Source organism: Pseudorasbora parva, chromosome 13 (genome assembly GCF_024679245.1).
Source record: "Pseudorasbora parva isolate DD20220531a chromosome 13, ASM2467924v1, whole genome shotgun sequence".
NCBI classification, from domain to species: domain Eukaryota; kingdom Metazoa; phylum Chordata; class Actinopteri; order Cypriniformes; family Gobionidae; genus Pseudorasbora; species Pseudorasbora parva.
Window position 1 is genome coordinate 32,524,190 of NC_090184.1, and position 27,321 is coordinate 32,551,510.

Genomic DNA, 27,321 nt, shown 5'->3' on the forward strand with positions numbered 1-27,321 from the left:
GGGCGTGTACTCGTGTACTCCGCGCTGCCCGGATGCGGATGTTGACGTCTGCCTGTGATCTAACGTAAAACTGGAGAGATGATCATTCAGTCAGCGACTCTGAGAGAGCCCTCTGGCCCTTTGTATTACACCTGATAGAAAATCATTCTTACAAGGAATATTTTTATTTGCCAGATTCTGGGAGCTGAATGGACCATCTAGTCACACATGGATGATCGAAGAACAGATTTAAGAGGTTCTTTCCGCTAGTTACAGCAGCGTTTCTGCCACAAAAACATATGCCCACTGGTGACGAGCCGAGCTGTCATCGACGGGTTAGCCGGCGAGCTAAACAACAAAGCGAGACGGGTTTATAAATCTTTTTTCCTCAAATCATATTGACAACATTTCGCTGTGTATTGTATTTTTGAATAACGCCGTAGGATTTTCTACATGGTTTAAACTTGTTTCTAGGATCACGAAGATGTGATTGGGACCCGCATACTATCTAACTTATTGCTATCAGTTGTAGTGGGATCAATGCGATGCGTTCTCTCTCCTTCTTTTTGGGCATGTAAACTGCTGATCGTGTCACCCATGGTGATGGTTGCTATTGGAGACAAATCATCTTTTTCCATGACCCCATCTGGAGCTCCTCTTGAGCCTGTCTCTGCTGGGGATCTACAGTGATGTAATTTTGTTGTTGTTTCATAGCTTATACTCAAAAGAGAGTAGCATGCAGATGTGTCACATGGGTGCCAACGTGCTATCTAGGTGACAGGCAGGTGTGACAACTGCAGCTGACTGACCAACACTAATGAAACGTGTCTTGATCGGTCTTTCTTAGTCATTTTGTAACAGACGCTAAAAACATCTCAGAAATGCACCGGAGCTGCATTCATCCAAGAGAGACGTTTAGATAAGAACAGGAACTATAAAGTTATTGAGCTGGAACAGTGAATGCATTCAAATGCTGTGGGTGTTACTGAATCTGGCCTGCATCGTATTTTCTTTACATTCAATTTGAAAATGATGGATCAGAGGTGGCGGAACTCTAACTTGGTGCTAAGTAAACACATCTAAGACAGGAAAGTTTTGCCTTGGGTGTCTTCATCTACACAAAGGTTGAGAAACCAGTGGATTAGAGCCATGCGGACGCTTCATTCTTCAACAATGTTGCCTGCTTGTTGGCTGCTGTTTTTTATGGGAACCTCTATCAGGTTGTCAGAGACCATGAGCAGAGATGAGAGGAACAAATTGAGGTATGTGAGGACACATGAAATTATATGATTCAACAAAATGATTCAGAACTGTTTTTCTTAATTCAATAAATGCCTTTGCTTCTCAGGAACCAAGTGGTGGAAATGTTTGACCACGCTTATCAGAACTACATGGTATGTACACAGTGACACTTGTTGACAGCTGGGTACATACACAGAAGTTTTAATACTACTTTTCCATCAGCCTCCAAAGTTCTGTGTAGTTTTTCTATGTACAGCCTCTCATACTCACCAAGGTGGCATTCATTAAAATTAATTAAAATACAGTATAACAGTAATATTGCGAAATAATATTACATTTGTTTAATGCATTATAGAATATTGTATTTTTTCTTGTGATTACGAAGCGAGTTTTCAGCATCATTACCCCAGTCTTCGGTGTCACATAATCCTTTTAGAAATCAATCTAATATGCTTCTTATTATCAATGTTCAAAACAGTTGTGCTGCTTAATATTTTTATGGAAACAAAATGCATATGCATTTCTGGTCACACTTAATTTTTTTATGTGCCGTCGTAACAGTGTAATTACTTAACTAAGTTATGAGTAATAGTAATCAACAACATGTATCAACATGCAACAAAACATCTTTATAGGTGTAGGGTTAAGATTTAATTGCATGTGATTATGTATAATTATGCATCATTTACTTTTATTACTACATTAAAATCATTTCACGTCTGTAATTTGTGATTACAGCATATTAAATGAACATTTCTTTCTGGTTTGGATGTTTTTGTCCATACATTGAAAGTCAGTAGGGTCCAGTGTTTGTTTTCTTCGGACCCCACTAGCTTTCAGAGTATGGACAAAACAAATTTTGTATCATCAAAAACCGTTTCTGAAACATTTTCCAAAATATATTCATGTCTCCCAGAAGAAAGAAAGTGATACAGACATGGAGTGTTAAGCAAATGATGCCTGTTTTTTTTTATTTATGGATGAACTATGGTTTAAACATCGCTAGTTTGCCATCCTTTCGAATGGAATGCAAAAACTTTGAAGCTTATTATCTCAAAACCGTTCAGAATGCAGATAGAAACTTATAATTCCAATGTGGCGAATTGTGAAATACTTCCCAGAAGCCTCTGGTATGCCTAGAAGTGTCTCTAAGTAGGTTGGAAATGTAAAATGTATAAAATGTAAATGCAATAGTCTGCTGTTTATACCCCCTTCTCCAAAAAAAAACAGGAGTGTTGTAAGGATAGAGGAGGCAGATTAATATTTGAGGGAACGGCATTATAATTAAAATCTGTCTGGTTTTATTTCATTTCATCTCTGTTCTTTTCATTTTGACAGGACCATGCCTACCCCGCAGATGAGCTGATGCCTTTGACTTGCCGTGGGCGAGTGCGTGGACTAGAGCCCAGTCGAGGGGATATAGATGACGCCCTGGGGAAGTAAGTCAGTTGGAGATGTTTAATTAATTTTTTAAGGAAATGTTGAAAACCGAGATGAAAACGCGTTTTCCTTTTCCGTCAGGTTCTCCCTCACCCTCATCGACACTCTTGACACTCTTGCAGTGAGTAACATCTCAAACAGAACTTGACACCTCTTGCAAACACTCATATGTACATTTAAACCCAAGGTTGTTTGCTCATGACCCGTTCTGACATCTCACAGCTGTTAAATAAGACGGTGGAGTTTGAGGAGGCGGTGAGGAGAGTGGTGGCGGATGTACGGTTGGATAATGACATTGTGGTGTCTGTATTTGAGACCAACATCCGGGTGCTGGGGTAAGACATCTCTGTCAGAGTTTCAAAATGGACTGATGTATTAAAAGACTACATTTTAAATCTATATAGTAAATTGTGGCTATTTTGCTTGTTTAATACGTTGCTTGTTTTTAGTGGACTCCTGGGAGGCCATTCCATGGCCGTCATGATGAAAGAAAGTGGGCGAATGCTCTGGTACCAGAATGAGCTGCTGCACATGGCCAAAGACCTTGGACTCAGACTGCTGCCTGCATTTAACACCAGCAGTGGCCTACCTTACCCTAGAGTGAGTGAACGCACGCATGACCTTGCAATGCATATGCAAGACGAATGATTCAAATGTCACCACTGGATTGAAAATATGTTGCTTTTTTGTTGATTCGGATGCTGTGGTTTGTTGAATGTCTGCCTCAGGAAAATGCGCTCTTTAACTGCACGTCTCATCAACAGACCATTCTTAACTTTTTACACATCTGTCTTGAATACCTGATTCTGATTGGTCTATTAAGGCATACTGCAATCAATGGAAAAAAACGCTGCTAAATTAGGTTTTATTGACAAAGTTCGGGATGAGCATGTTCAGATAATCAACTTAATTAGCACAGGAGGAGCACATTCGGTTAATCAACCTAATTAATGAGATAAGAGGTATATATACAGCAGACTTTTTTCTCCAGCGTCCCTCCACTACCCCATCTTCTCACTTCTATCAATTCCTATATCAACCTGCGATGGAGGGAGTTCTCTGGGTTCAGGCCAAACTCCAAGCTCAGAGCCCTCAGACAGCATGCCAAATACGCATTACCTTCATATGTGTGAACTCGTGAAACTGAATGTTGTCTAAAGCCCAATGTATACTTTTTACGAGTACGCGAGGGTCAGCGTACAATGCGTGTGATGTGAATGTTCTCATCAGAAGAATATGTGCATACTGAACGCACACCGCCTGATTTTTGTAACCGGTACGCCCAGGTCGCATATGCACATTTAATTTGTTTTGCTGTATTTACATGGGTTGCAACTCAGAGAGAGATTGCTTAAAACATTGCATGCTTCAAATGCCTGTGTACACGTACGAGTCAAAAGAAGTATACTTTGCAAGGCTGTGCGTTCGACTGTGCGCATATGCTTGCGTACACAAAAAAAAACGAAGTAAACTTTCGGCTTAAGAAAACATTTCCTGCATAGAGCCTTGCTAATTTCATGACTTGTGATACTCTTGTGCAATACAATAAGGTTTCATTTGTTGACATTAGTTAACTACATTAGTTAACATGAACTAACAATTAACAATACTTCTATAACATTTATTAATCTTTATTAATGTTAATCTCAAAATGTATTAGTCATTTTTTTAAAGATCAAAAGTTGTATTTGTTGACATTAGTTAATGCACTGTTAGATAACGTGAACATTTTTATTATCTAACTTTAACAAAGGTTAATGTTAGTTAATAAAATGCTGTAAAACTGTATATGGCTTATTGTTAATTCATGTTAGTTACTGCATTAAGTAATGTTAACAAATGAGACCTTATTGTAAAGTGTTGCCTATAATTCTTATATAATAAATGAAATAACCTACTTTAATGTAATTCTATTAACGCTAATGTCCACTTTAATATTAATCCCCCATTGTTTATTTGTTTGGAATAAATTTATACTTTTATTTAGCAAGGACACAAAAATGATCAAAAGTTACAATAAAGATATTTGTAATGTTACAAAAGAGTTCTATTTCAAATAAAGTTCTTTTGAACTCTCAGAAGTATCCAGAAAAGTTGTACATATCAAAAATATCAAACAGCCCAACTGTTCTCAATGTTGGTAATAAAAATAAATTATACTTGAGCACCAAATCAGCATTAATGTGCCATCACAGGAATAAATAACTTTTTAATATATATTAAAATAAATAACATTTATTTTAAATTGTAATAATATGTCACAATAATCCCAGCCTGATCTGCCGCCGATTTGTTTTTGCCCTGCAACTCAGTCTGGAAAACCTTACATTAATTTCTACTACTACTGTTACACTTTTGCGGGAACCAATCACAGACTGGCTCATCCACCTGGCACGCCATTGCAAGGTTTAACACTATGACGGATAGATAAGCGATGGATCGTACCTGTTATTCACGCCTCTTGTGGTCTTATTGGTTGAAGGACTAAACAATTACATAAAGTCATTTGAAAGTCATTTCAATGTCTAATCTTAAATTGAGCTTGTTCTGGTGATAGCCAGACAACAATATTACTACTGTATTTTGAAATGTCGCCTTGGTGAGCATAAGAGCTTTCTTTCAAAAACAGAAGAAAAAAAAAATCACTGACCCCACACTTTTGAACGGTAAGTATATATTAATATAAACCCTGCTGTGGATTCTTCGGTGATAAATCACCTCGATTATGACTCTTATTAATGATTGGTTACATTTAAAGGTGAACCTGCGTTATGGAGTCCGTGGACCCGAGACCCGTACAGGCACTGAGACGGACACCTGCACCGCCTGTGCCGGGACAATCATCCTTGAATTTGCAGCCTTGAGCCGCTTTACTGGGGACCCCATATTTGAGGTAAAATAGCACAATTTGTTGCAAATGTTGAGTTTCTGAAGGTATAACATATAGAAATGTCCTTAAATGACCTCCAGATTAATATGTATTTCTTATGGCCCTTATTAACCTCCAAAGAAATGTTTGAAAACCTTGCTTTCTGTATAATTCATGAAATGTTTAATCTGTATCTGCAATGTAATAGCCAGAGATGCTGGTATGGCAATACACTTATGCACTTAGTTCACCCTCACTTCTTCCTAGTGTATATGAAATTCTTCAGACAAATAAAATAATCTACTTATTTTTAAAATGTCCTGGCTCTTCCAAGCTTTATAATGGCAGTGACTTCTTGTGTAATTTTTGAAGTCCATAAAAATGTATCAGTTCATCATATTACTGCTCCACACGGCTCCGGGGGGTTAATAAAGGCCTTCTGAAGCAAAGTGGGGCATTTGTGTAAGAAAAATATACATATTTAAAACTTTATAGAAATATAAAATATATTTTATATATCTTTATAAAATATCTACTAGTTTCCGGCGGTCAGCGGAACGCAAGTTGAGTTACGGTGAAAGAGTAACCCTTGACCCTTGAAACTTTGATGCATGCACATTAATGAATGCAAAAGGGCAGATGATAGAGCAAAGCACCGGTCATGAATTAGAAGTCTAAAACGAGAATTTTTAAAGAGGAATGGCGGAGGATTGCGATTATAAGAGAAGAGGGGCTTGAGTTTGTTGTCCAGCCTATCTGTAAGAGGCGTCAAAGCTTGCTATGCTTTTGTAAGTCCCACTGACCGCCGGAAGCTAGTTATTGTAGTCTATAAAGTTTTAAATATGGATATTTTTCTTACACAAACATGCTACTTCGCTTCAGAAGGCCTTTATTAACCCCTCGGAACCATGTGTAGCAGTTATATGATGGACAGATGCACTTTTACGGACTTCATAAATGAAAACAAGAAGTCACTGCCATTATAATGTTTGGAAGAACCAGGACATTTTTAATATAACTCCAATTTTATCCAAGTTTATAGAACTATCCCTTTAAATACTACTACTACTACTACGGTATTATTCATGTTGACTTAAGCCTAGTTCAGACTGCACGATTTTCAAACTCGTCGGGTCACTGCTCTATTCACACTGCATGACTATCTGGGGTATCATTCAGTCACTGCTGTGTTCACACTGCACGATGGTTTGACGACAGAGGAGTTCACACTGCATGACTGAACAAGAGGAAAAATCGCCGACAACTCTCTCTCTCTCCGGTGCGCAAACTACGTTTCCCAAACACACGTGCGATGTGCCGAGTAAACAACGCGAGATCACACGTGCATCAGACCGGAGTTCTCGCGCGAGACTTTGAATTGTTGTTTAAAATGATAAACTGCACAACGTTTGCTTCAAACTGTATGTGCGCTGATTTGTGGAGAAAAAGAAAAAAAAGATTATGGCGGAGGAAATTGTTGGAGAGACAGAGGGAGCCAGGATTGTGTTCTGCAAAGACAGTTTGAGGTAAATAAACAATTTTGTAATGCGCTGCTGCTGTGGCTGGATGTGCAAATGTTTTGCCTTTGTTTCTGTTTGATAGAATTGTAAATATATCTATTAAAATACTGAAATTCTGCTCTATAACTCCTCCCTGAACGTCCTGCTGCCCTGTATCTCGCTCTTTCATTGGCTGTCGGTCATCGCCGATGTAATTTTCAGTCAGAACGCTGTTCACACAGCAGGAGTTTGAATCGCCGACAGCTCCAGATATTTAGCATGCCAAATATCTCACCGGCGTCGGCGACTCGTCTGCGATTCTCTCTGATCGCGTCTTTGATTATTCACACTGCGTGATTGTCACTCGCGTGCACGAGCACCGATTTGCCTGTGATCTCGGGCATTTGTCGGCGATTTCGCAAAACCTGTCGGCGACTCAAAATCGGGGCAAAAATCGGGCAGTGTGAACTAGGCTTTAAGCATTTAAGATCACCAAGCTAGTAGAAATACTGTTGTTATTGTTTTGTAACAGCGTAACTAACGTAATTTCAGCCAAAAGTGATGATTCCTGGAATGTTTGTATTCATTCAGTCTACAGAATGACAGCATATATCTCAGCCACCATTAGCATTACCCTTTGGTGTTGTGTATTATGAGGCCAGGAATGTTCTCATTTTGTGAGGTGACGATGACTAAATCTATTATATAAGCCAGTATTTAGGGGTTGGTGTTTCGTTGTATTGTTCGCAGGCTCATGCGAGAAGAGCTCTTGACTTCCTTTGGGAAAAACGACAGAGGAACAGTAACCTAGTGGGAACAACCATCAACATCCACTCAGGAGAGTGGGTCCGCAGGGGTGAGGCTAATCCATACCAAACAACCCAAAACATAAAACAGCTGTGCTCATATACAGACAAGTTCGACTAAAGTCAAGTCGGAAACATGAGGTTTGTTTGTAACTGTTCTTTTAACAGACAGTGGAGTTGGAGCAGGCATAGATTCCTATTATGAGTACTTGATGAAGGCGTATATATTACTGGGAGATGACCAATTTCTGCAGCGCTTTAACACTGTGAGTATAATTCATTCTTTTCTTAAAGTCATCATAATCACCTTTTCGGCTTGTCACCATGCAGTCTTATTTTTCAAGCCCTTTTATCATTTTGAATGATTATTTTATATTTATTTTATTGCTTTATTTTTTTGTATTTATTCAGAATAGTTTATTCAGAATAGAAGCCCTGGAGCATGTCGCCTGTAATTGTAATTGTTCATACTTAAGTCGTATTGACTTGCATTTTAGTTTTGTCTGCCATGAAAAAATGGTTCTCTTTGTCTTGTGTCTGTATTCATGAATTGTGATCGTTTGGCATATTTTTTTAGCACTATGCATCCATTATGAAGTACATCAGCCAACCTCCTCTGCTACTGGACGTCCACATCCACAAACCCCTGCTGCCAGCCCGCACCTGGATGGACTCCTTGCTTGCCTTTTTCCCAGGATTGCAGGTGAGAAATCAGTGTTGTCTTTGTCTCTCTGAGTTTCTTCCTGTCCATTATGATTGAGTTTTGCTGTTTGCAGGTGTTAAAAGGAGATATCCGGCCAGCCATAGAGACACATGAAATGCTTTATCAGGTTACCAAGAAACACAACTTCCTTCCTGAGGTAGATCCTCTTTTCAGCTGTCTGTCTTTTGAATATCATCACGGTCTGTGGTTTATAAACTCTTCCTGACTGCCCTGCTCCCCCACGTACTGTCTCGCCAGGCATTCACCACTGATTTCAGGGTTCACTGGGCTCAGCACCCCCTGCGGCCAGAGTTTGCAGAAAGCACTTACTTCCTTTATAAGGTACAAACTGAGTTCTCAAACAAATCTCAATGCAACATCTCATTTACTGTCCATCATTTTCCTTATCAACCTGCAAATGTGACCCCCTTCACGCTGCATTGCTTCCGCGGAAGTGCATTCAACCGTGTATTTTCATTTAGTGAACCATGGGGACATTGAGAAATGTAAACTGTGAATTTCCTCTGAAGGCAACCAGAGATCCATATTACCTGGAGGTGGGCCGCACCGTACTGGAGAACCTTAACCGATTTGCTCGAGTTCCCTGTGGCTTCGCTGCTATGAAGGACGTGAGGACAGGAAGTCACGAGGACCGGTAAAAATCTGTGGATAGTTAAAGAGGATGTTGGTTAATGTGGTATATTTTTGTACAAATAGTATGAGTGGATTTTGTAAATTGAGAATTTACGAGTAAAGAGTGGGTGGCAAGCTGTCTCATGGCATATTTATTTCTCTTCATCACCGCCCACCTGTTTCAGCATGGACTCGTTTTTCCTGGCGGAGATGTTTAAGTACCTGTTCCTGCTGTTTGCTGAGGAGGAGGATTTGCCTTTTAATGTGGAGGACTACATCTTTACGACAGAAGCTCATTTGCTGCCTCTCTCCCTCTCCACTGCCTCAAACTCACAGGCGCCCCCTGTCGTCAACAATATGGTACTGCACACAATCACAATAGAAGTTCTGCTTGCCTCTTTATATGTTGTAACACTGGTCAGAGTTGACTTTATTCACAAGGATGCTTCTAGGGTTTCTGGGACCCGTGGTTAATTTGTAATCCGGGCCCCAACCCCCAATTATCTTATCTTTTTGCCACGTGTAACAACAATCATTATCTATAAGCATAGCAATTTTTGCATATTCAATTAGAGAAAATGAACTAAATTGGAAAGTTTATTACATTTTTAACTATATACAAATAATTACATAGTGTACACAGTACAACACCATTTTACCGTCTCATACACAGACGCTATTTAAAACCTCTTTCTGGATGTCTTATAAGCCGTCTTATAAAATAAACTGTCAACTTCAAATTGAAATCAAGCCGTCTTGCTAGTTGCTATTTACCATTTAGTCTTTGAGAAATTGAGGTAGTTTTTCACTTGATTAAGCTTTCTGAAGACTCTCTTTTCACTTGCAACAGGCAAAGTGCAAAATATCCGCAGTGCACACTACACTGAAAATCTGAAACTACATCTTGTAGATTTGATTGAACAGCTCAAATATTATTATTATTAATATTATTATTATTATTATTATTATTATTATAAATAATTCACTGTAGGGCTGTCACTTTTTATTCGATATTTGAATATGCATTCGAACATGACGTGAAATATCCGTAATCGAACTAAATAAATAAATAAATAAATAAATATAAAATAATAAATAAATTAAAATAATAAATAAAATAAACTGTTCGGTTCTTAAAGTGTCATGTAGTGCAATTTTTTTTTACAGTCTATAGGTGCATTTAATCAGTTTAAAAGTCCAATCCGAATGAAAATGCTCCATATAAACACCTCGGAATAAAAATGCCCTAACCGACTGAAATTGTAATCGGTTTGAGAGGGGTGGGATAAACCTTTTTTTATGAACCGACCACATGAAAAATGTAATTATAATAGTAAACGACCTGACCTGATTATTTTCAGTGTGTGTCCTTATATGACGTGCTGACACCAGGCTATAATGATGACAAGAGAGGAAAGTACATTTTTCTGAGGGGTAAACTTTTTATTTCGTAAGAAGTTATGAAGATAATGTTGGAATAATGACACAGACACAGACTGGCTCTCATTTTGACAGCATTTGTCCCAGGCACTTTTTACTTCAACTGCACCTGACAGAAGAATACATTTTTGAGATGATTATTACACTTTACTAGCCACTTTACAACAAATAAATAGCTTTTATAAAACAGTTTAAGTTCTGATGGTCATTGAGAGTTGCATCCGTGAACACATTGTAGCTGCTGGAAAGGACAGCGTGAGAGCCACACTTGATCCAGATCAAGGTGATAGATTAGTGTTTCTAGCAAACAATATAAAGAAATGAATTAGGCTAGGCTATAGGCTATATTCTCTGCTGCTGTTTAAGTTGTCACATAGCTATTAGAATATATTCGAATACATTGCTTGATATTTGATATCCGTTCGAATTCGATTTTTCTAAAAAATGACAGCCCTAATTCACTGAGTGAATATTAAGTTTAACACACCAGCAGCTCCAGAAAGAAACAAGAATCATCAAATAAGTGGTCTGTTCTGAACTAGAGAAATAAATAAGTTCTATTCATGAATGAATCATTCAGACTTGTTTGAATCAGCAAGTTTCTTCTTTTCATTGAATCAAATGATTCAATTACAAATCAGACATCAATACAACGCTTATTTTATAAACTCTACCGGGACAATTAAAGCATATTTATAGGACACAACATCGTAAATTTCGATCAATTCCTCACAGAGAGTGGTTCGGAAAGCCTGAGTATACATCACTGAACTAGTTTTATTGTCGTTTGGTGATTATTTTTTTCCCCCCGATTTTATTTTTTAAAGCTCAGTGCACCAATTACTATGGCTCGATTGCATGGAAAAACATGCATAATTGGAAATATTGTTAAACTTCCAGTGGATAAAAACAGGGTGAGTAATTAATAGAATTTCTTTTAATTAAAACAGCCTTGGGCTAGTTGCCCATGTTTACTCATCCAACTCTTAACATTATGCAAATAACTAAACACATTTGCACTGGTTGTCTACTGTTTTTGTTATAAAATGTTGATCCAATATCTTTCTTTCACCCCCAGGCTGGAGAGGAACTTGATGACTCAAATTTTGAGTGGACTTGCCCTAACACCCGCCTACTCTTCCCTGATCCCGCCTACCCACGCAATCTCCGTGAGCCAATCAGGAGCGCAGTGGATAAGAGTTGTCCTCGCCCAACCACTCATCGGTGAGAAACTGATATAACCATCTGGTCTGTTCAAATAGCATTTTACATAATTATATACGTTATTGTGTGTGTGTGTTTTTGTGTGTTTTTGTGTGTGTGTGTGTGTTTGTGTGTGTTTTTGTGTGTGTGTGCGTTTGTGTGTGTGTGTGTGTGTGTGTGTGTGTGTGAATGTATTATATTGGTCAAAAGTTTAAAATTAAGATTTTACTGTTATGTTTACTAATACTTTTATTCAGCAAGCATTAAATTGTGTGACAGTAAAGACACAATGTTACAAAATATTTCTATTTTGAAATAATACTGTTCTCTAAACTTTTTTTTTTAATCAAACAATCCTGAAAAAATATCATGGTTTCCACCAAAAAGCAGCAAAAACACGTTTCATTCATATGATTATGAACCATTAATAATAATTAAGCACCAATATTAATTGATAATAATTGAACACTGAATCAGAATATTAGAATGAGGGTAATAAATAAAATAAATAAATACAATTAGTAAATTGTTATATTTTAATATAAAAGATTTTCAAGATGTCATTGAATCTTTTCGTCTCTCAGAGAGCCTGGTATGGGCCGTCCTCCTCTTAGGGCTCAAGACTTCATGGCCAATAACCCTGAACATCTGGAGCTGCTGAGGCGGATGGGTGTGAGTCTCATCCACCTAAAGGATGGCAGAGTACAACTCGTTCAGCACGCAACACAGGTACTATACAGAGTCAGACCAAGAGATATAAGTAAAACTATATCACTTGTATTTTGTATCTGTAGTTTGAAACTTAATTCCTTCTCCCTCCTACAGGCGGTGAGTGCAGTCGCTGCAGAGGACGGCATGCGTTTTATGCAGGAAATGATGGAGCTCTCCAGCCAGCAGCAGAAAGAACAGCTTCCTCCACGAGCTGTTCAAATAGTGTCGCACCCCTTTTTTGGTAGAGTGGTACTGACCGCAGGCCCTGCGCAGTTTGGATTGGATCTTTCCAAAAGCAGTTCTGGAGTGAGTATGATTAACTCTGACCTTTTATTTTCTTTCTCACTTTTTTGTGGCTATTTCTGTGCCGTTCTGGGTTAGTTCTTGCTAAAGGGTATACCTTTTTTAGTCATGCTGCATAGTGTATTCTGTTCTCTTTTTCCCTCTTCCTCAGGTACGTGGGTTCGTAACCATAGCGGAGCCCTATAATGGCTGTTCTGAGTTGAGTAACGGTGAGATTGTGGCAGGCCGCATCGCTCTGCTGCAGAGAGGCCAGTGCATGTTTGCAGAGAAGGCTAGGCACATTCAGAAAGCTGGGGCCATCGGAGGCATCGTCATCGGTGAGAAACGTTTTAGGGAGTCAGTCATTTACTCGACCTCAAGTTGTTCCAAACCATTGTGAATTTCTATTGAAAACTAAAGAAGATATTTTGAAGAATGTCGGACCGTAGATGGACCCCATTGACTTCCATAGTATTTTGTTCCCCATACTATGCAAGCCAATGGGATGCATTAACTGTCTGGTTAGCGACATTCTTTAAAGTATTTTATTTTGTGTTCAGCAGAAAAAAATCATACAGGTTTGGAACAACTTGAGGACGAGTAAATGATGACAGAATTTTCATTTTTGTGCGTACTATCCCCTTAAAGGAATCTATTTCAGGAGTTTTTAATACTTGTTGATGACAAGGACCCCCACATGTGATCATTTCCTTACAAAGGCCCCACTCCTTAAAAAAACTAAATGGTAGCTCAAGCTAATTATTAAAACATTATCTGGAAATGTATTTTGTATTAAGTTGTGTAAGCAGTGTATTGTTTCCCCTCCTTAATGTTACATGTGCTATACAAATTAATCTGAATTTAAAAGTTTTACTTCTCACACTGAATATTGTTCCAAATCACTTTTGCAGTTACGTTGACAGCCCTAAAATTACATTTTGTATTTTTCCTCTCAATTTTTTTTACGGCCCCCCCAGAGCCTTTTTATGGGCCCAGAGAGTCCATCTGGACCTCAGTTTTTAATGTGTATTGTATTATATTTTATGTGTCTTGTATTTTCATTTATGCATTTGTACAGTTATGCGATTTAATGCGTTTTTGGTTATTACTGTTTAGCTTTATAATTTTTTTTTCCTGGTTTAGTAATTTTAGTACTTGAATTTCAGATCTGTAATTTATAGATTTATCTTAGCTTTATTTCAAGTACTAATTCATAACAATAACAACTGTTTTACTGTACTGTACAGAATGAATTAATGTTAGTATTTATGTCTCGCTCTTCTTGTTTTATCTCTTTTGTTTAGATGATAATGAAGGCAGCAGCAGTGATACGGCCCCATTGTTCCAGATGGCGGGAGATGGTCGGAACACTGACGATGTCACTTTACCACTCCTCTTCCTGTTCCACAAAGAGGGCAACATCCTGTTGGAGGCTCTAAAGGAGTACAAGGAGGTGGAGGTGCTGCTCAGTGACAAAGCTAGAGACAGAGGTGAGACAATAAATGTGAAAAGAGGGTTAATATGTGAGGAAACCCTATGAGGTTGTGCACGATGTATCTTCAGCTTTCATTCCTTTCTAATTACTCTTCCTTCATTACTCTTCCCCTCTGTGTTTGTAACTGTTTTCTCTTTCCACTACTTCTCTTTTTTCACTACTTTCCTACTTGGATGAGCAGAAGCCATATTTAAGGGGAAAGCCCTCCCGGGCTCCCTGTTGGATGGCAGTAAGTACCCCTCCTCCATGGGTTTCCCTTTATGCAGCGAACCCAATTGTTTTTAATGGTGCGTTCTAGTCTTGTCAGAATGATTGTATTTATGAGTTGAACACACATGAACGCTTTCACAAAGTAATTCTGAGCTCACAGTTGTGGGTGTTTCAGTGAGAAAATATGGCAGACGCAATAGATGAAGCGTCTTTATTGACAGTACTTCTTTTTCATTTGTAATAAAAGCTAAGTTACATGTGCAAATAATATATTTGTATAATGTATACCAATTCAATTTACAGCACCAAAATGGAGCTAATTTTGTAGAAGTAGAGTTAAAAAAATCTTGCTGCCTTTTTTGTGGAAAAGGTTCATCGCTATCGACCAAATTGAACTTCCCAACTCGTGAATACAAAATTCTCAGGAACTTGAACACGCCATAAAATTATAGAGTTCTATTAGTGCAAAATCTGCATGTTCCTTTTAGCTGACAACATCAAATTTTTTGATGACGATATCATCATGTGCCACACATCCATCATACTGGTGGATTTCTTGTGGTTCATTCAATTGATTTCTTTTTCAAGGTACAGTTGGAGCAGTAGAAGAGGACTGCTCCACAGAGGAGAAAGACCACAGTTCCTCCACCTCCTCAGAACCTGTCGACCGATCACAAGTCTCTACTCAGGAACAGACAGTAAAAGACTCAGTCGCGGGGCAAGATTCGGTTCAGCCGGTGGAGGGACTCGGCAGTTATGTCCCCGTGGACGTAGGGGAGGAGCCTGCTGTGGACAGCGACTCCGGCAGCCAATCGGTGGACTCGCTGATGGCTGATTGGCAGGAGGACTTGGAAGCGTTTAAGCAGATGGAAAAGGATGAGCTTTGACATTGCCCTCCATCTTGGACTTCGCTAGCATGTCCCAGCCATAACACAGACTGAGAAATCAGTTCTGTCGAACAGGGACAATAGTTGAGATAGGCGTGATTAAGAACTCTGACTCAGAGAGCTCATTTTCTATGGCCAGTTCTCAGGGGCTTCATTTTGATTCAAATACATCCTGTTTTCTTCATCTGAACGCTGGCAACTCTATTCCAGATTTCACCCACACATAACAACTTATCTCTTTCTCTACATGACTAGGGTACACAATCACTCCTGTTTTTGTCTTCCTCCTAACAAATGGATTCTCTGATTATTGAAGTGCAGGCTTAATTCATCAGTGCTGATTAATCTTCTGAAGGACTGATTAATGTAATGCCTGATTTAACTGTGATGAATTGCTTTTTGCAGTAGGACTCATTTTTGGTTATTGTCTCAGTTTGCAGGGTCTGAAAAAAAAGAAGATTTGAGATCCTTTATGGAATGATATATGTGTATGTTTGAGTGTTTGTATGTATGATTATTGTTTTTAATTAGTAAGAGAATCAGCCTGGGGCTCTCATAGGAATGGGACCCAAAGTTCCAAAAACGCTCCTTTCATCCTTCCACCAAGTATTTAATGGTCTTATACATTCAGTCCAGCTAATGACTTTACAATGAGGTCGATGTTTCAAAGAGAAGCATTAAAGGACCACGGATGATAACTTTGCATGTCAGTGACAGAATTTTTTTCCAAGGATGGAGACATGTGAAGCATCCTAAAGGATCCGCCAGAGGACGCTATTGCTCCGTTGCTTCCCCAGTAGCTAATTAATTGACTGGGAGACCGTGCCAGAGGGCATGACACGTGATAAGCTCAATAAAATCGATTTGACAATTTTAATATATGACTCCTTTTTTATTGGATAGACTTTCTATCACGTGTGATATTTATGACGGGAGCAGGGACCTGATTCAATTTTAGCTTAATGAACTTGCGCATGTAATAAATGAAAGCAGTAGGTTTAAAAGGTTGTATCAAAGTGTAGGCTACAGTAAAACACTCAACTTGGCTGCTGAAAATTACGCTTTGCCATCATAAAATTACATGATAAAATATTAATAATAATTATAATTTTTTTATTATTTAAAAAAGGAACATTATTTTAGAAGACATTTAAAGTTGTAATAATATTTAACACTGTTTTACTACGGATAAATTGACCCCAAACCATTGAACAGTATAGTATTAATAAATGTAGAAGAGCAATAAATACAAAAACTATATATATATATATATATATATATATATATATATATATATATATATATATATAGTATGATAAATAAATTATATGAACAGAAGATCCATATATAAAGAGCTAGGTTTATTAAATATTATTGGTCAAAAAACTCAAAATCATAGTTTCTTGAGACTTTTTTTAAGACATACAACTGGAGGTGATGAGGGGGAAATGTTAAGGATAATTCGAGTAGTTCCTCCCCTCCTACGTCTAGGCATGTGGTTGGTTTGCCACACGGGCTTCAGCAAGATGGCTGCAGTTCCTCGAACAAATCAGGAGTGTAGGCTGTAAGCCAGCGGTCCACATCACATCACTACACCAGCGCTTATTCCTGTGTCCGTCAGTGTGTGTGTATATGTGTGTGTGAGCCGCCGCCAGTGGACCGAGCGGGTCACTTCTAACAAGTGAGTGTTTCCCTGTCATATTTATGCATTTTTGCGCTGATTCGGGAAGTGTTTGTGTTAATTGTTACATGCAGACCGTTTGCTTCTCTTTGTTTATTGTCTTTGGTGAGTCGAATCCGGGTTCAGCTATTGACTGGTTCTTCTCTTTTGCATTATCAGTTCTATCTGATCTTTGAACAGGCTGCATTGTGGTTTGGGCTGTGTATCAAAACCTAGTGTGCTGCCTGTCTACACAGCATTTTTGGCATCTTAGGAATCATTTTTGGGCGCCTATGATACCCGAAATCCTGCCTAGGTAGGCAGTTCACAAGGTTTTCAGACACAGCCATGATTAAGACAGGAATAGGTGAGATCAATGGTTGGTTAATGTCATGTGTCTGTCACATCGAATGGTTTATTTACACATGTATTAGTTTTGTTTATCCCCCTTTTTTTTACTAGTAGCTACAGCTGAAATGGAAGTAATGAAAACAAAAGACACCTGGGTTGGCATGCATGCACACGTACACACGTACACGTGTGTCCACACTGTCCAGCGGGCAGACAATGCGCCCTCTGTCTCTGCCGTGGCGCAGCTGTGTGTGCCCTTCTGTCAATGTGCTTTCATATGCAGTATTTTCTCTATAGCGCGATTTCAATGACGGTGTGTTTTGAGTGTCAGACTAGGGGGGATCTATGGGGGATAAGCGATGTTTGATTGTTAAATTAATCATTCCTCTTAGTGTTATTTTTTTAATGAATCGGTTTAGAGAATCGTTAATGAATCGGTCCGAGCCTTTGTCGAGTCAACTGAATGACTCAACCGAGAATGTGATTTAGCCACCCATGTCTGTTCTTTTGTGTTCTTTTGCGATCTTTTGTGATGTCTGATTCATAAACTAATCGTTCTCTAGTCGATTAATCGGATGAAGGATTCATTAATAAATTTGACTCGGTTCAAGCTTTTTTCAATGAGCTTGACTCATTGATATGAGAATTGCCTCTTTCAAATAGGTTCAACTTGCTGCTATCTGTCTTAAAAACTTTCTGACTTTCTGGAACCGATCTAAGAGTCCCTTACTCATACTGAGAACTGACTCTTTCGGTTTAGCCTAGGATCATTCAGAGTAGGACATTTCTCAAAAGCATCATAACATTACCCATGACTCTGCAAAGAGATCTCTACCAAAATCAAAATATTGAATAGCAGAATTCTATAGGACCCTAGAGACGATTCTTATGTTCTCCAAAGGCAAACTGATTTTTAATGTCAACATACACATTTAACTGACTTGCTGTAAGCTACATGGGTTGTTAATCGGTTAGTGCTTTTGTTGAAGATTTAAATCCACATTATTTTAACTTCTTCTTTGAATTATTTAAGTTTAAAATAGGTTTAAGAGTGGTATTGCTGGTAATATAATGACATTACCCTCTGCAAAGAGATCTCTACCAAAATCAAAATATTGAAACGAGCAAATCATGCCAAATTAACTCTTAGTGGCCACCAGTTTTGAAATGTCATGTTCTGCGACGGGACATTTGCATATTGCCTTCAGAGCAAGACAATAATGAATAGTTATACATTATTCCGTCATAGGCCCCGCCCGCTGGCATTCAGTTACTTAACGCTGGCGTTTGCGTACACTGGATCTTGTCGCATCAAAACCAAATAGAACCCATTACAATCACTGCCGCTGTATACGCTTGATACAGTATACAGATGTGCATTCAGTTTCTGACATGCATCTGTTGACAACTGGACAAATGGAAGAGTGAAAGAATGTTTGCTTAAACAGCTCTTTTCATCTCTAAAGATTTCAGAAGGATCCCAGTGTTGGAAATTATAATTTTAGATAGAAGATCATAGTGAATGTTGAAAATAGTTTTCCCATTAATTTTTTTTTAAACATTTGTTGTGCAAAAAAAACTTATGCACATTATAAGTGAACCTCAAGGAGAATATTCAGTTTCCTTTAAATATAGGTAGATCTTACACAATACAGGTTTTTTTTAACATATTTGATTTACAATGAACCAAGAACTGAGTGGATTTTCAGTACAGTTTAATGTAAAGGAAAATTAGATTTAGACTTAAGCTGCTTTGTTTTTATAGGCTGATACATGGCCGCAACAAAGTGACACAAAACCAGAATAAACGGCCTTAATCAACACTGTAATTAACAACAAAATATGCTTATAGGAGTAGGACAGGAATGTTGTAGAGTAATATGCCAGATTGGGATGACAGGAATCACATGAAGATGTAAAAGAACTGCCATTTTTATATCTGAAACAAACTGAAAGAACCAATTTACAAAAACGATACGTACTTTGCTATGGGGGGGACACGGCCAGCTCTGTAGCTCTCCTTCTCTTGATCTCTCATCAGTCTGACACCTCCATCTGTCTCTCTCTCATCCATAAGCAGTGTGTGTGTGTTGCTTTGCGCACATATGGCTTTTGTTCTGGTGACTGAAGAGGATGAATGGCTATTAATAGCAACTGTGGGTTCTCCTCTTGGTCAGTCAGTTTCAAGCCTCTCCACCGCCACCGCCACAGCTCCCATCTCCCTCTCGGTCTGTTTTATTCAGTTTCTCCTGCTCGCTTCACAGGACCTGAGAAAAGCGACCCAATTAGCCCATGGGGTTATGATGCAATATCAGGGTGACATCACTCAGAGAGGAGGTTTCCATAGCTACCAGAAGTCTATATGTGGGAGGTTCCTGTTGCAGTGTTAGAGCTCTGTGTGGTGTGGTTCTGAAGACCAAGGAATTACATCTTACTTTTATTTTAGTATGTTGACAGCACTACCTGATCCGAAGGACTCTTTTACAGTGTGGGGTGGTTTGGTTGTGTGGTTAAAGGAAAATTTTCATCATTTACTCAACCTCATGTACTTCCAAACCTCTGTGACTTTCTTTATTACGTGGAACAACACAAATGGAGATGTTTAGCAAAATTGTTTAGCAAAATCTTCTTTTCTTTCCATATGAAAGTGAAATTATATAAAAAGTCCATATGACTCATTCTGCATGTTTCATGCTTTCTCAAGCTATGTGCCTTGTTTTGTTTGAGGAACGCATAACTCAGTTACCCTCTTAATTAACTTCCATTCTCCTGCAGATGTCAAGAATATTCTTCATTGCTTACAAAATATTTTATATAAACAATACAAGAAATATATAACAATGTGTCTTATGACTGACCTGAGTGAGTTGGTAAGAAAAATATAGTTTTGAATAGATATGTACCGAAGTCAATAATCAATATATTGGCTAATAAATCTAAATACATTTTTATATAATTTGAGATCCTGATTACAAAAACAAGTCACCATTAAAAACAAACAATTATAATGTTACCATTTTCATTTTTTGTAGACTATATGACTGACTTGTGCTGCACGTTGCACCTGTATTTTCCTTTTTTGAAGTGATTCCGATCACATTTCAAGCAATTCAAAACCATCATGGCAAAGTGCATATCAGAAGTGTTCCAGCCAAAGGAAATAATTCATTATTTATCTGCATTAATATATTGGCCAAATTTTCTTATCGGGCCAATAATATAAATTTAACATCAGCTGATTCCGATATGGTGTTCGATATATCCCTAGTGCATCACTAGTTTTGAATGCCAGCTGCTGGTGTTTATTATTATTATTATTATTATTATTATTATTATTATTTGTATTAATTAATATTGTATAAGTGTAACTTATATTTGTGGTTAGTTTTCATCTATATAATAGATTCTTTTATTAATTTATATTTAATATGTAACCCCAACCCCACACTTTTCGTACTGTATTTTAGGGTTGTACGATATATCGGCCACCATATCGGTAAAGGGCGATATATTAAAGCAGATAAGTAATGGATTATTTCCTTCACCCGTGGCGTTTCAGATGTGCACATCATGGCCATCATAGCCATCATGGTTTTGAATAGGCATTAAATTACTTTAAAAAATGGAACATATGGTAAGTACATGTGCAGCGCAATCTGACATATAGTCTACATAAAATAATAATGAGAACGATATAATTGTGTGCTTTGGACATGGCTTTTAATGGTGAGACTTTTGTTTTTGTAATCAGGTTCTCTAGCCTAGAAATCTAGACGCACCTTAGCGGCAGCAAATATAATCTGCCCGCGAGGGTCGTCTAGCAACTCTCAATACTCTTCTGAGCTGTAAACGCCAAACTCTGGTCGCGCCAATCACATCGTGTATAGAGTCGGTGGGCGGGGCTTAACATAATGACGACGGCCGAGTTGCTTGCTTCTAGTAAACACAGAAACTGGCGAACGACGGTCTTTCGATTCAGCTTTGACCGCGACTCTGTAAGACTTGGAGTTAAGCTTTTCTCTGAGAAAAGAACAAAGAACGGCACTGAAGTCATACTTAAGAAGGGAAGATGTGTTCGAAGTTTTGCCGACCGGATACGGCGAATGTTTAATTTATCAACAAGCTCCGTTTCACCTTCGTTGCTCTTGTTGGTTGTAGCGCTATCCTATCGCATGCAGAGGGAGTTTGAAAGACAACCGTTTATCCCGCCCTTCGGATTGAGCCCTGTCAATGGTGAGTTTCCAGACCAAACATCTTGATGTGGGTCTGGCTTGTCAGGCTACAGGTTCTCAATAATTATATAACAATTTGGAATTTAGATTTATTGGGCAATATATCGGTTATCGGCTTTCAAATGTAAAGCGTTATCGGTTGTCGTATCGGCCAAAATGTTCATGTCGGTGCATCCTTAGTATATTTATACTGAAAACAATAGTGTTGTTGTTTTTCCCCACATTCATTTAGACAAAATTATACAGAATTTTAATACTAGTAATTTATCGGTTATTGCCATAACATGAAAATTAAAAAATCTGGCCAATAAATATTAACTTGTTAAGCCTCATATATTATTTATGTCCAGTGAATTGCGACGACTGCTATATACTATATAGCTGCATACTCTTTGAGCCTTCCTGCCTTAAAGCATTGATGGAGTCAATTACAAATCCGATAATCTAAAGATGGCGCAGCGTGGTTAAGAGGGGACTGTTTGAGGTTGAGTATTGTAACACCTTTTGTTCCACGGGGTGGAGGTCAGGCTGAAGGCTGCGTGTGACTAACCCTTGACACAGGTAAAACTTCCTCCTCTGCTATTGTCAAACATGGACGTCCTCCTCCCTGCATCAGGGCACTGCTGTCCCAAATGTACGTGCTGAGATGGATGATCACACTCTTATGAATGTTTAAATAACAGTGTCGTCTACTACCTGTGTCATTTAGATGACATTTTTAAACCTTATTCAAATTTTGCTGAATTAGTAAACATTTTGTAAAGGGATGTAAATGAGTTTCGCACAGTGGGAGGAAATTTTCATTTGGAGACTTTCAAGAGCTCATTAGAAAGCTGTGTGTATACTTACAGGAAACCGGCAGACCAATTATGCAGCAGCAGGCAACAGAATTGGTATATAATAGATGGTTTTCTAATTTCAAATGAATATTTATAGGCAGAATTAGGGGGCGCTTGTCAGCTTTATAGAGATGGATACGGAAAAATTAGAGACCTGACCCCGGAGTATATTTCCTCGAAGCTGTAGCCCCGTGTGTGTTTGCTGGAAGAGAAATTGTACTTATTAGTAATTGCAGAAAAGAAATATGCGTTGATTTGAAGATGGTGATATATTAAGATTCTGTTTCGCTCGTCATACTAGTGAGAGGTGTAAGAGGTATGCGCTTATGAGTCATTAGGTTTTTTTCTGAGAGTAGTGGCACAGACGCAAAGCTTTATACGAATGCGCATTGAGGTGACAGGCTCAAATCGGTTGCTGAGGGGTGAAGTCAGTGTTTGAGTCAGTCAGATATAGGCGGTGTTGGGACGGCCCTGAGTGGTACGGTGTGACAGTGGATGGACAGATTGATTCAGACTTCTGCAAGTAAGATTTCCACTCCGTCTTGGCTGCGTACACTGGCACTTATTCATGAAATACGAGTAGAAGGAGTTTTTGTGTGAGTAGTATGTGACACCATTCTTCAGTAAATTGTCTCATTTCTGCTCAATGGGACGGTTTAAGAATGGATTTATGAACAATTTCTGCAATGTGTATTTAAGGGCGAGCTTATTTTTTGACCTTAAAACAGCTGTGCTTATGTTTGCTAGCTTAAACTGTCAACACAAATTGAAATTATTGATCGCTTGAGTTCCCTCAAAAGTTGGAGGTAGTGTTTGGAAAACCTCTATGGAAACTGCTTTTTACGGAAAATTGGTTTTCTTGTGTGTATTTCAAACTTATAATTTAACCACAGCTATTAAACACGTTTTGTTAATTGAAATAAAGGTAAATAATAAAATATAAATTACTTTCAGTTCATCAAAAATTCTAAAACAAATTTTTCACCCAAAACATTTCTGTTCTTTGGAACTTTCTATTCATCAAAGAATCCTGAAAAAAAGGTTTTTACACAACTGTTTTCAACATTGATAATAATCATAAATGTTTTTTTGAACAGCAAATCATCATATTAGAAGGATCATGTGATTTTGTTTTACAGAAATAAATTGCATTTTAAAATATATTCAAATAGAAAAAATATTTTAAATAATAATATTTCAGTGTTTTTTAATAATATTTCACAGTATTGCTGTTTTTTTATTTTAATAAAATAAATGCAGCCTTGGTGAGCATAAGAAACTTCTTCTAAAAACATTACAAATCTTAATCAAAAACTTTTGAATGGTATTGTACAAATTGACAAATATATAGCTCTATAGTTGACTATTCAGTTGATCAAGTGATTAATCACAGGATTACACAATTATTATTAGAATGGAAGATTACACAATTAATCACAACAATTATTAATAATTATGACGTAGATAATTTTTAGGTAGTTGGGGTTTTCTTACATTTTTTTGGCTGTTAGATTGTATGCTAGTGGTCTGCCGGGTGAAGAATCTGAGAACCACTGCTTTATTTTTAACTGATGTTCTGGGTATAAACAGTTACAAACTGCCAGCTTGACCATCTTTGACACCTTTATCTTCCCATCTGTTTTTCGGTCTCTTTACTTCCTCTAACTTGATCTCTCTGTCTCTCTCTCGGTTGCTCGTCCCCCACTCTTCTCATGGCTAAAGAGTTTCCTTTTTAAACAGTAGGTCTATTATTTTAACATCTATCCACCCCCAAACCACCGCTCACCCTGCTTAAGACATAAAGAAGGAATGAAAGAGAAAGAGGCTTTAGTCTTAAGATAATCATGACAGCACTGAGACATTTTCACTGTGTGTCTCGGCAGGCTGTTTAAAGTGGAACAGAGTTAATGCTCTAGCCGTTGTGGGTGAGTAAATGTTATGGTGGGGACTGCTGTCCTGCTCGGTCGGTCACAGGCGGAGATGAATGAATGGGGTCTCCACTGGTTCCTCGGAGATGGGGTTTGGTGTTTGTGTTGTCCCGTCTCAGCTGAGCTTCTGTGCACTTGTTTTGTTCTTCCCATGATTCTTGTTCTCTCCCGATCAGCCTGTTTTTCAGGGTGAGCGGTGGCTCAGGCAGCTCTCAGCCCTGCGGCCTGTTGGAGGGTGTGTGTGTGTTGTAGTAGTAGTGGTGTGATGCTTACTTGACTTCATCTTTAAGGCTGTTGCTTAGAAAGTAGGTTACTCATTTGTCCTCCACACATTTTCATGCTATTTTTTTTATAATTTCCAAAATTAGGCCTGTCTCGATAGTCGATAAATCAATTAATCGCACGATAAAATATAATTTGATAATTGATAATTGCCATTTGCATGCCTTTTTGTTTTCCTCGTCTCTCTCGTTGACTGCGCGCGCCTCGTCCATTTGGGGAGATGTTTATACTCGACGCGCAGACCGGGTGCGGCGTGATGAGACGTAATTCTCGGCCAGCAGATTCGTCTGGAACTCATGAGTCATGGCTCTTCGGTTGCGGAGCCACACATTAAGTTACGAAATTTTACGTGTACAACGGCAAGTGAAATGGGGTCTCGCGCACTCTGCGGCGACGTCATTTTTGCCGCGCGCACCCTCGCGCTCGAGCGGACGCGTCGTGTATAAACGAGGCTTAAAGCTACACTGAAGTTTGATAAACGCAAATTAATTCTTCAGTTCGATCTCTGTGTGCTAAAAAGGCACATAAGTTCCTGTAGAGATGGCAATACACATTCTCCTTTTTTTGCCAAATAAATGAAAAGCATGTCAAGAGACTAGCTTTCCTCAGAGATGGTCAAGTTCAGTTTGTGCATGATTAGGCTATGATATAATTTTTTTTTTGTAATACTGTAACCTAAATTGTGGATAATTAATATATCATATGCTGAAGTACATTTCTGGATTTTGAAAAAAACAAAAAAACAAGAACCGTACAGAATGGAAAACCGTGACCCTAAAACCGTGATAGAAACCGAACCGTGGGTTTTGTGAACCGTGCCGCCCCTAATATGCTCCTAAAACACAATCATCCGTTGAGGTTTTCATCCATTTTATTTATTGTTTTTGGTACTTATTTAAATATTATCATTTATCGCAATCATTTCTTGGTCAATTTATCGTCCAGCAAAATTTATCGTGACAGGCCTATCCAAAATATGCACAAAATCTACAATAGGCTTTTGCATTCTGACGTCTTCAAATTTATCCATCTGACTTTTTTTTATTTAAAATTATGATTTTTGTCTGGTTTCTATGTATAGGATAAGTACAAGTACTAAAACAATGTTAAAGTACTGTCACTCTTGATCAATGTCCAACATAACACTAAATGTATTCTTTAATAAATCTCAAAATGAAAATCTATTTTTCTGTACATGAAAATGGCATATTAATGCATTTTTTAGTCTTATTTGAATTTTAACAAAATAGTTTAGAATTTTTATATCAGCCATTTATCAGTTTAACTTGAAAAATTATTATCGGCCTATTTTGTCAGTCAGAATTTTAATAAATGCACCCGATATCAAAATGTAAGGCCATCCTTTCATCCTTTTTTTCCAAGTTTCAATGTAAAAAAAAGTAACATTTTGGTGATGATTATGTAGGTATGAATTTAAACTAATTAGCATATCGTGTTAGACGTCACTGACTGGTCTTCAACCCGTGTCTTCGGGCGCATCATTGCAAACCTCATTTTGATGCAGAATATATAGACCACAAACAAACTGAAATCTTTGTCAAAAACATGCATGAATTTCAGGTGCATTCATTAAGTAAAGGTTCCAACCAATAGCTGTCATTGTAAGCCTATAGCACAACTCCATGAATTGCCTACACCTTGGTAAATGACCATTAATAATTTTTAATAATGCGCACGAATAATAACGTTCATAAGCATATCTCAAAATTCTCCATACACTATTGAAGTGCTAACGTTGACAGGGTTAACGTTAGCATGCTTTAAATAAAAAAAACTGCTCTGCTACTCAGGAATGCAAACTCACCATTATTGCAGGAATGAAAGATCGGGTCCTTCGATGGATTATGGTGCCCGAACCCATATGACTTTGAACGGTGACCGTGAACATTTTGTTTACTTTGGCCACAGCTATCATTACCAAGTGCGAACCGCCGACTCTAAAAAAGTTTTTTTTTTTTTTAAACCACACCAGCGGCGGCATTTGGCGCAGGCTATAGTGTGACATCTGTTAACCAAAAGTGTAAACATAGATAAGGTCACAGGTTTTTATTTAAAAAAAGAACGTAGCCTTCATTTGTATGTAGGCCTAGACAATTTATATATTTGCAATACTTAGTAAAATATACAAAAGCAATGAAATAATATTAATTATAAGTTGTTTGAGGAGTAAAAAAGGACATTGGTCAGTCTTAATGTAAATTTACAACCGGCAAGTCGGTCTGACTAAAAAAAAATTTGAGTCGGTACTAAATTGACAGGGTCGGTCGGGTTACGCAAACAAGAATATTTTTAAGGATGACCTAATGTGTCTGAATAATTCTCCCATTCTCTTGAACACTTGGCATGAAACACCCTTTTCCCCCCATAAAACTGTTGCTGCTGCTGCTGTTGTTGTTGTTGTTGTTGTTGTTGTTGTTGTTTTTGCCTTGGAATCATAGCTTTTGTTTGCATCTGATTAGAGTGTTAGTGTGTTTTAGTCATCAGGAAGGGTTTAAGCCATGTCCTATTGACACAGATTTGACCATTCCTTGACACCACATGACCTGTAAAGCAACACACGCAGCTGGGATTTGATCTTGGTACATATACGCATTACGCACGGCTTAAAA

General features: G+C 38.1%; 2 protein-coding genes across 5 annotated transcripts in view; both read left to right on the forward strand.

Moving 5' to 3' along the window:
• Positions 1 to 41: 41 nt before the first annotated feature.
• edem3 (ER degradation enhancer, mannosidase alpha-like 3) lies at positions 42 to 16,276 on the forward strand. 3 transcript variants are annotated; one of them, XM_067413987.1, is made up of 21 exons: positions 42 to 1,241; positions 1,328 to 1,373; positions 2,560 to 2,660; positions 2,743 to 2,782; positions 2,884 to 2,996; positions 3,111 to 3,261; positions 5,420 to 5,554; positions 7,780 to 7,885; positions 8,004 to 8,101; positions 8,413 to 8,538; positions 8,612 to 8,695; positions 8,797 to 8,880; positions 9,069 to 9,193; positions 9,357 to 9,531; positions 11,690 to 11,835; positions 12,399 to 12,543; positions 12,640 to 12,831; positions 12,980 to 13,145; positions 14,112 to 14,297; positions 14,484 to 14,531; positions 15,101 to 16,276. In XM_067413987.1, the coding sequence occupies exons 1-21, from the start codon at positions 1,129 to 1,131 to the stop codon at positions 15,397 to 15,399; spliced, it is 2,679 nt and encodes an 892-aa protein (XP_067270088.1). In that variant the 5' UTR covers positions 42 to 1,128; the 3' UTR covers positions 15,400 to 16,276. The 3 variants fall into 3 exon arrangements, with proteins under 3 accessions (XP_067270088.1, XP_067270090.1, XP_067270089.1); XM_067413989.1 differs by lacking the exon at positions 14,484 to 14,531 and having other exon boundaries at positions 15,107 to 16,276; XM_067413988.1 differs by lacking the exon at positions 14,484 to 14,531 and having other exon boundaries at positions 43 to 1,241.
• Positions 16,277 to 16,890: 614 nt separating this feature from the next.
• zgc:92140 (uncharacterized protein LOC447854 homolog) overlaps positions 16,891 to 27,321 on the forward strand; it is a 39,916-nt gene continuing 29,485 nt past the window's right edge. Inside the window, exon 1 of one of the 2 annotated variants that reach the window (XM_067413990.1) lies at positions 16,891 to 17,080. The gene's annotated coding sequence lies outside the window, so the exon portion shown is untranslated. Of the gene's footprint in view, positions 17,081 to 22,885; positions 23,005 to 27,321 lie in introns of those variants that run through there. The other variant, XM_067413991.1, reaches the window with a different exon arrangement.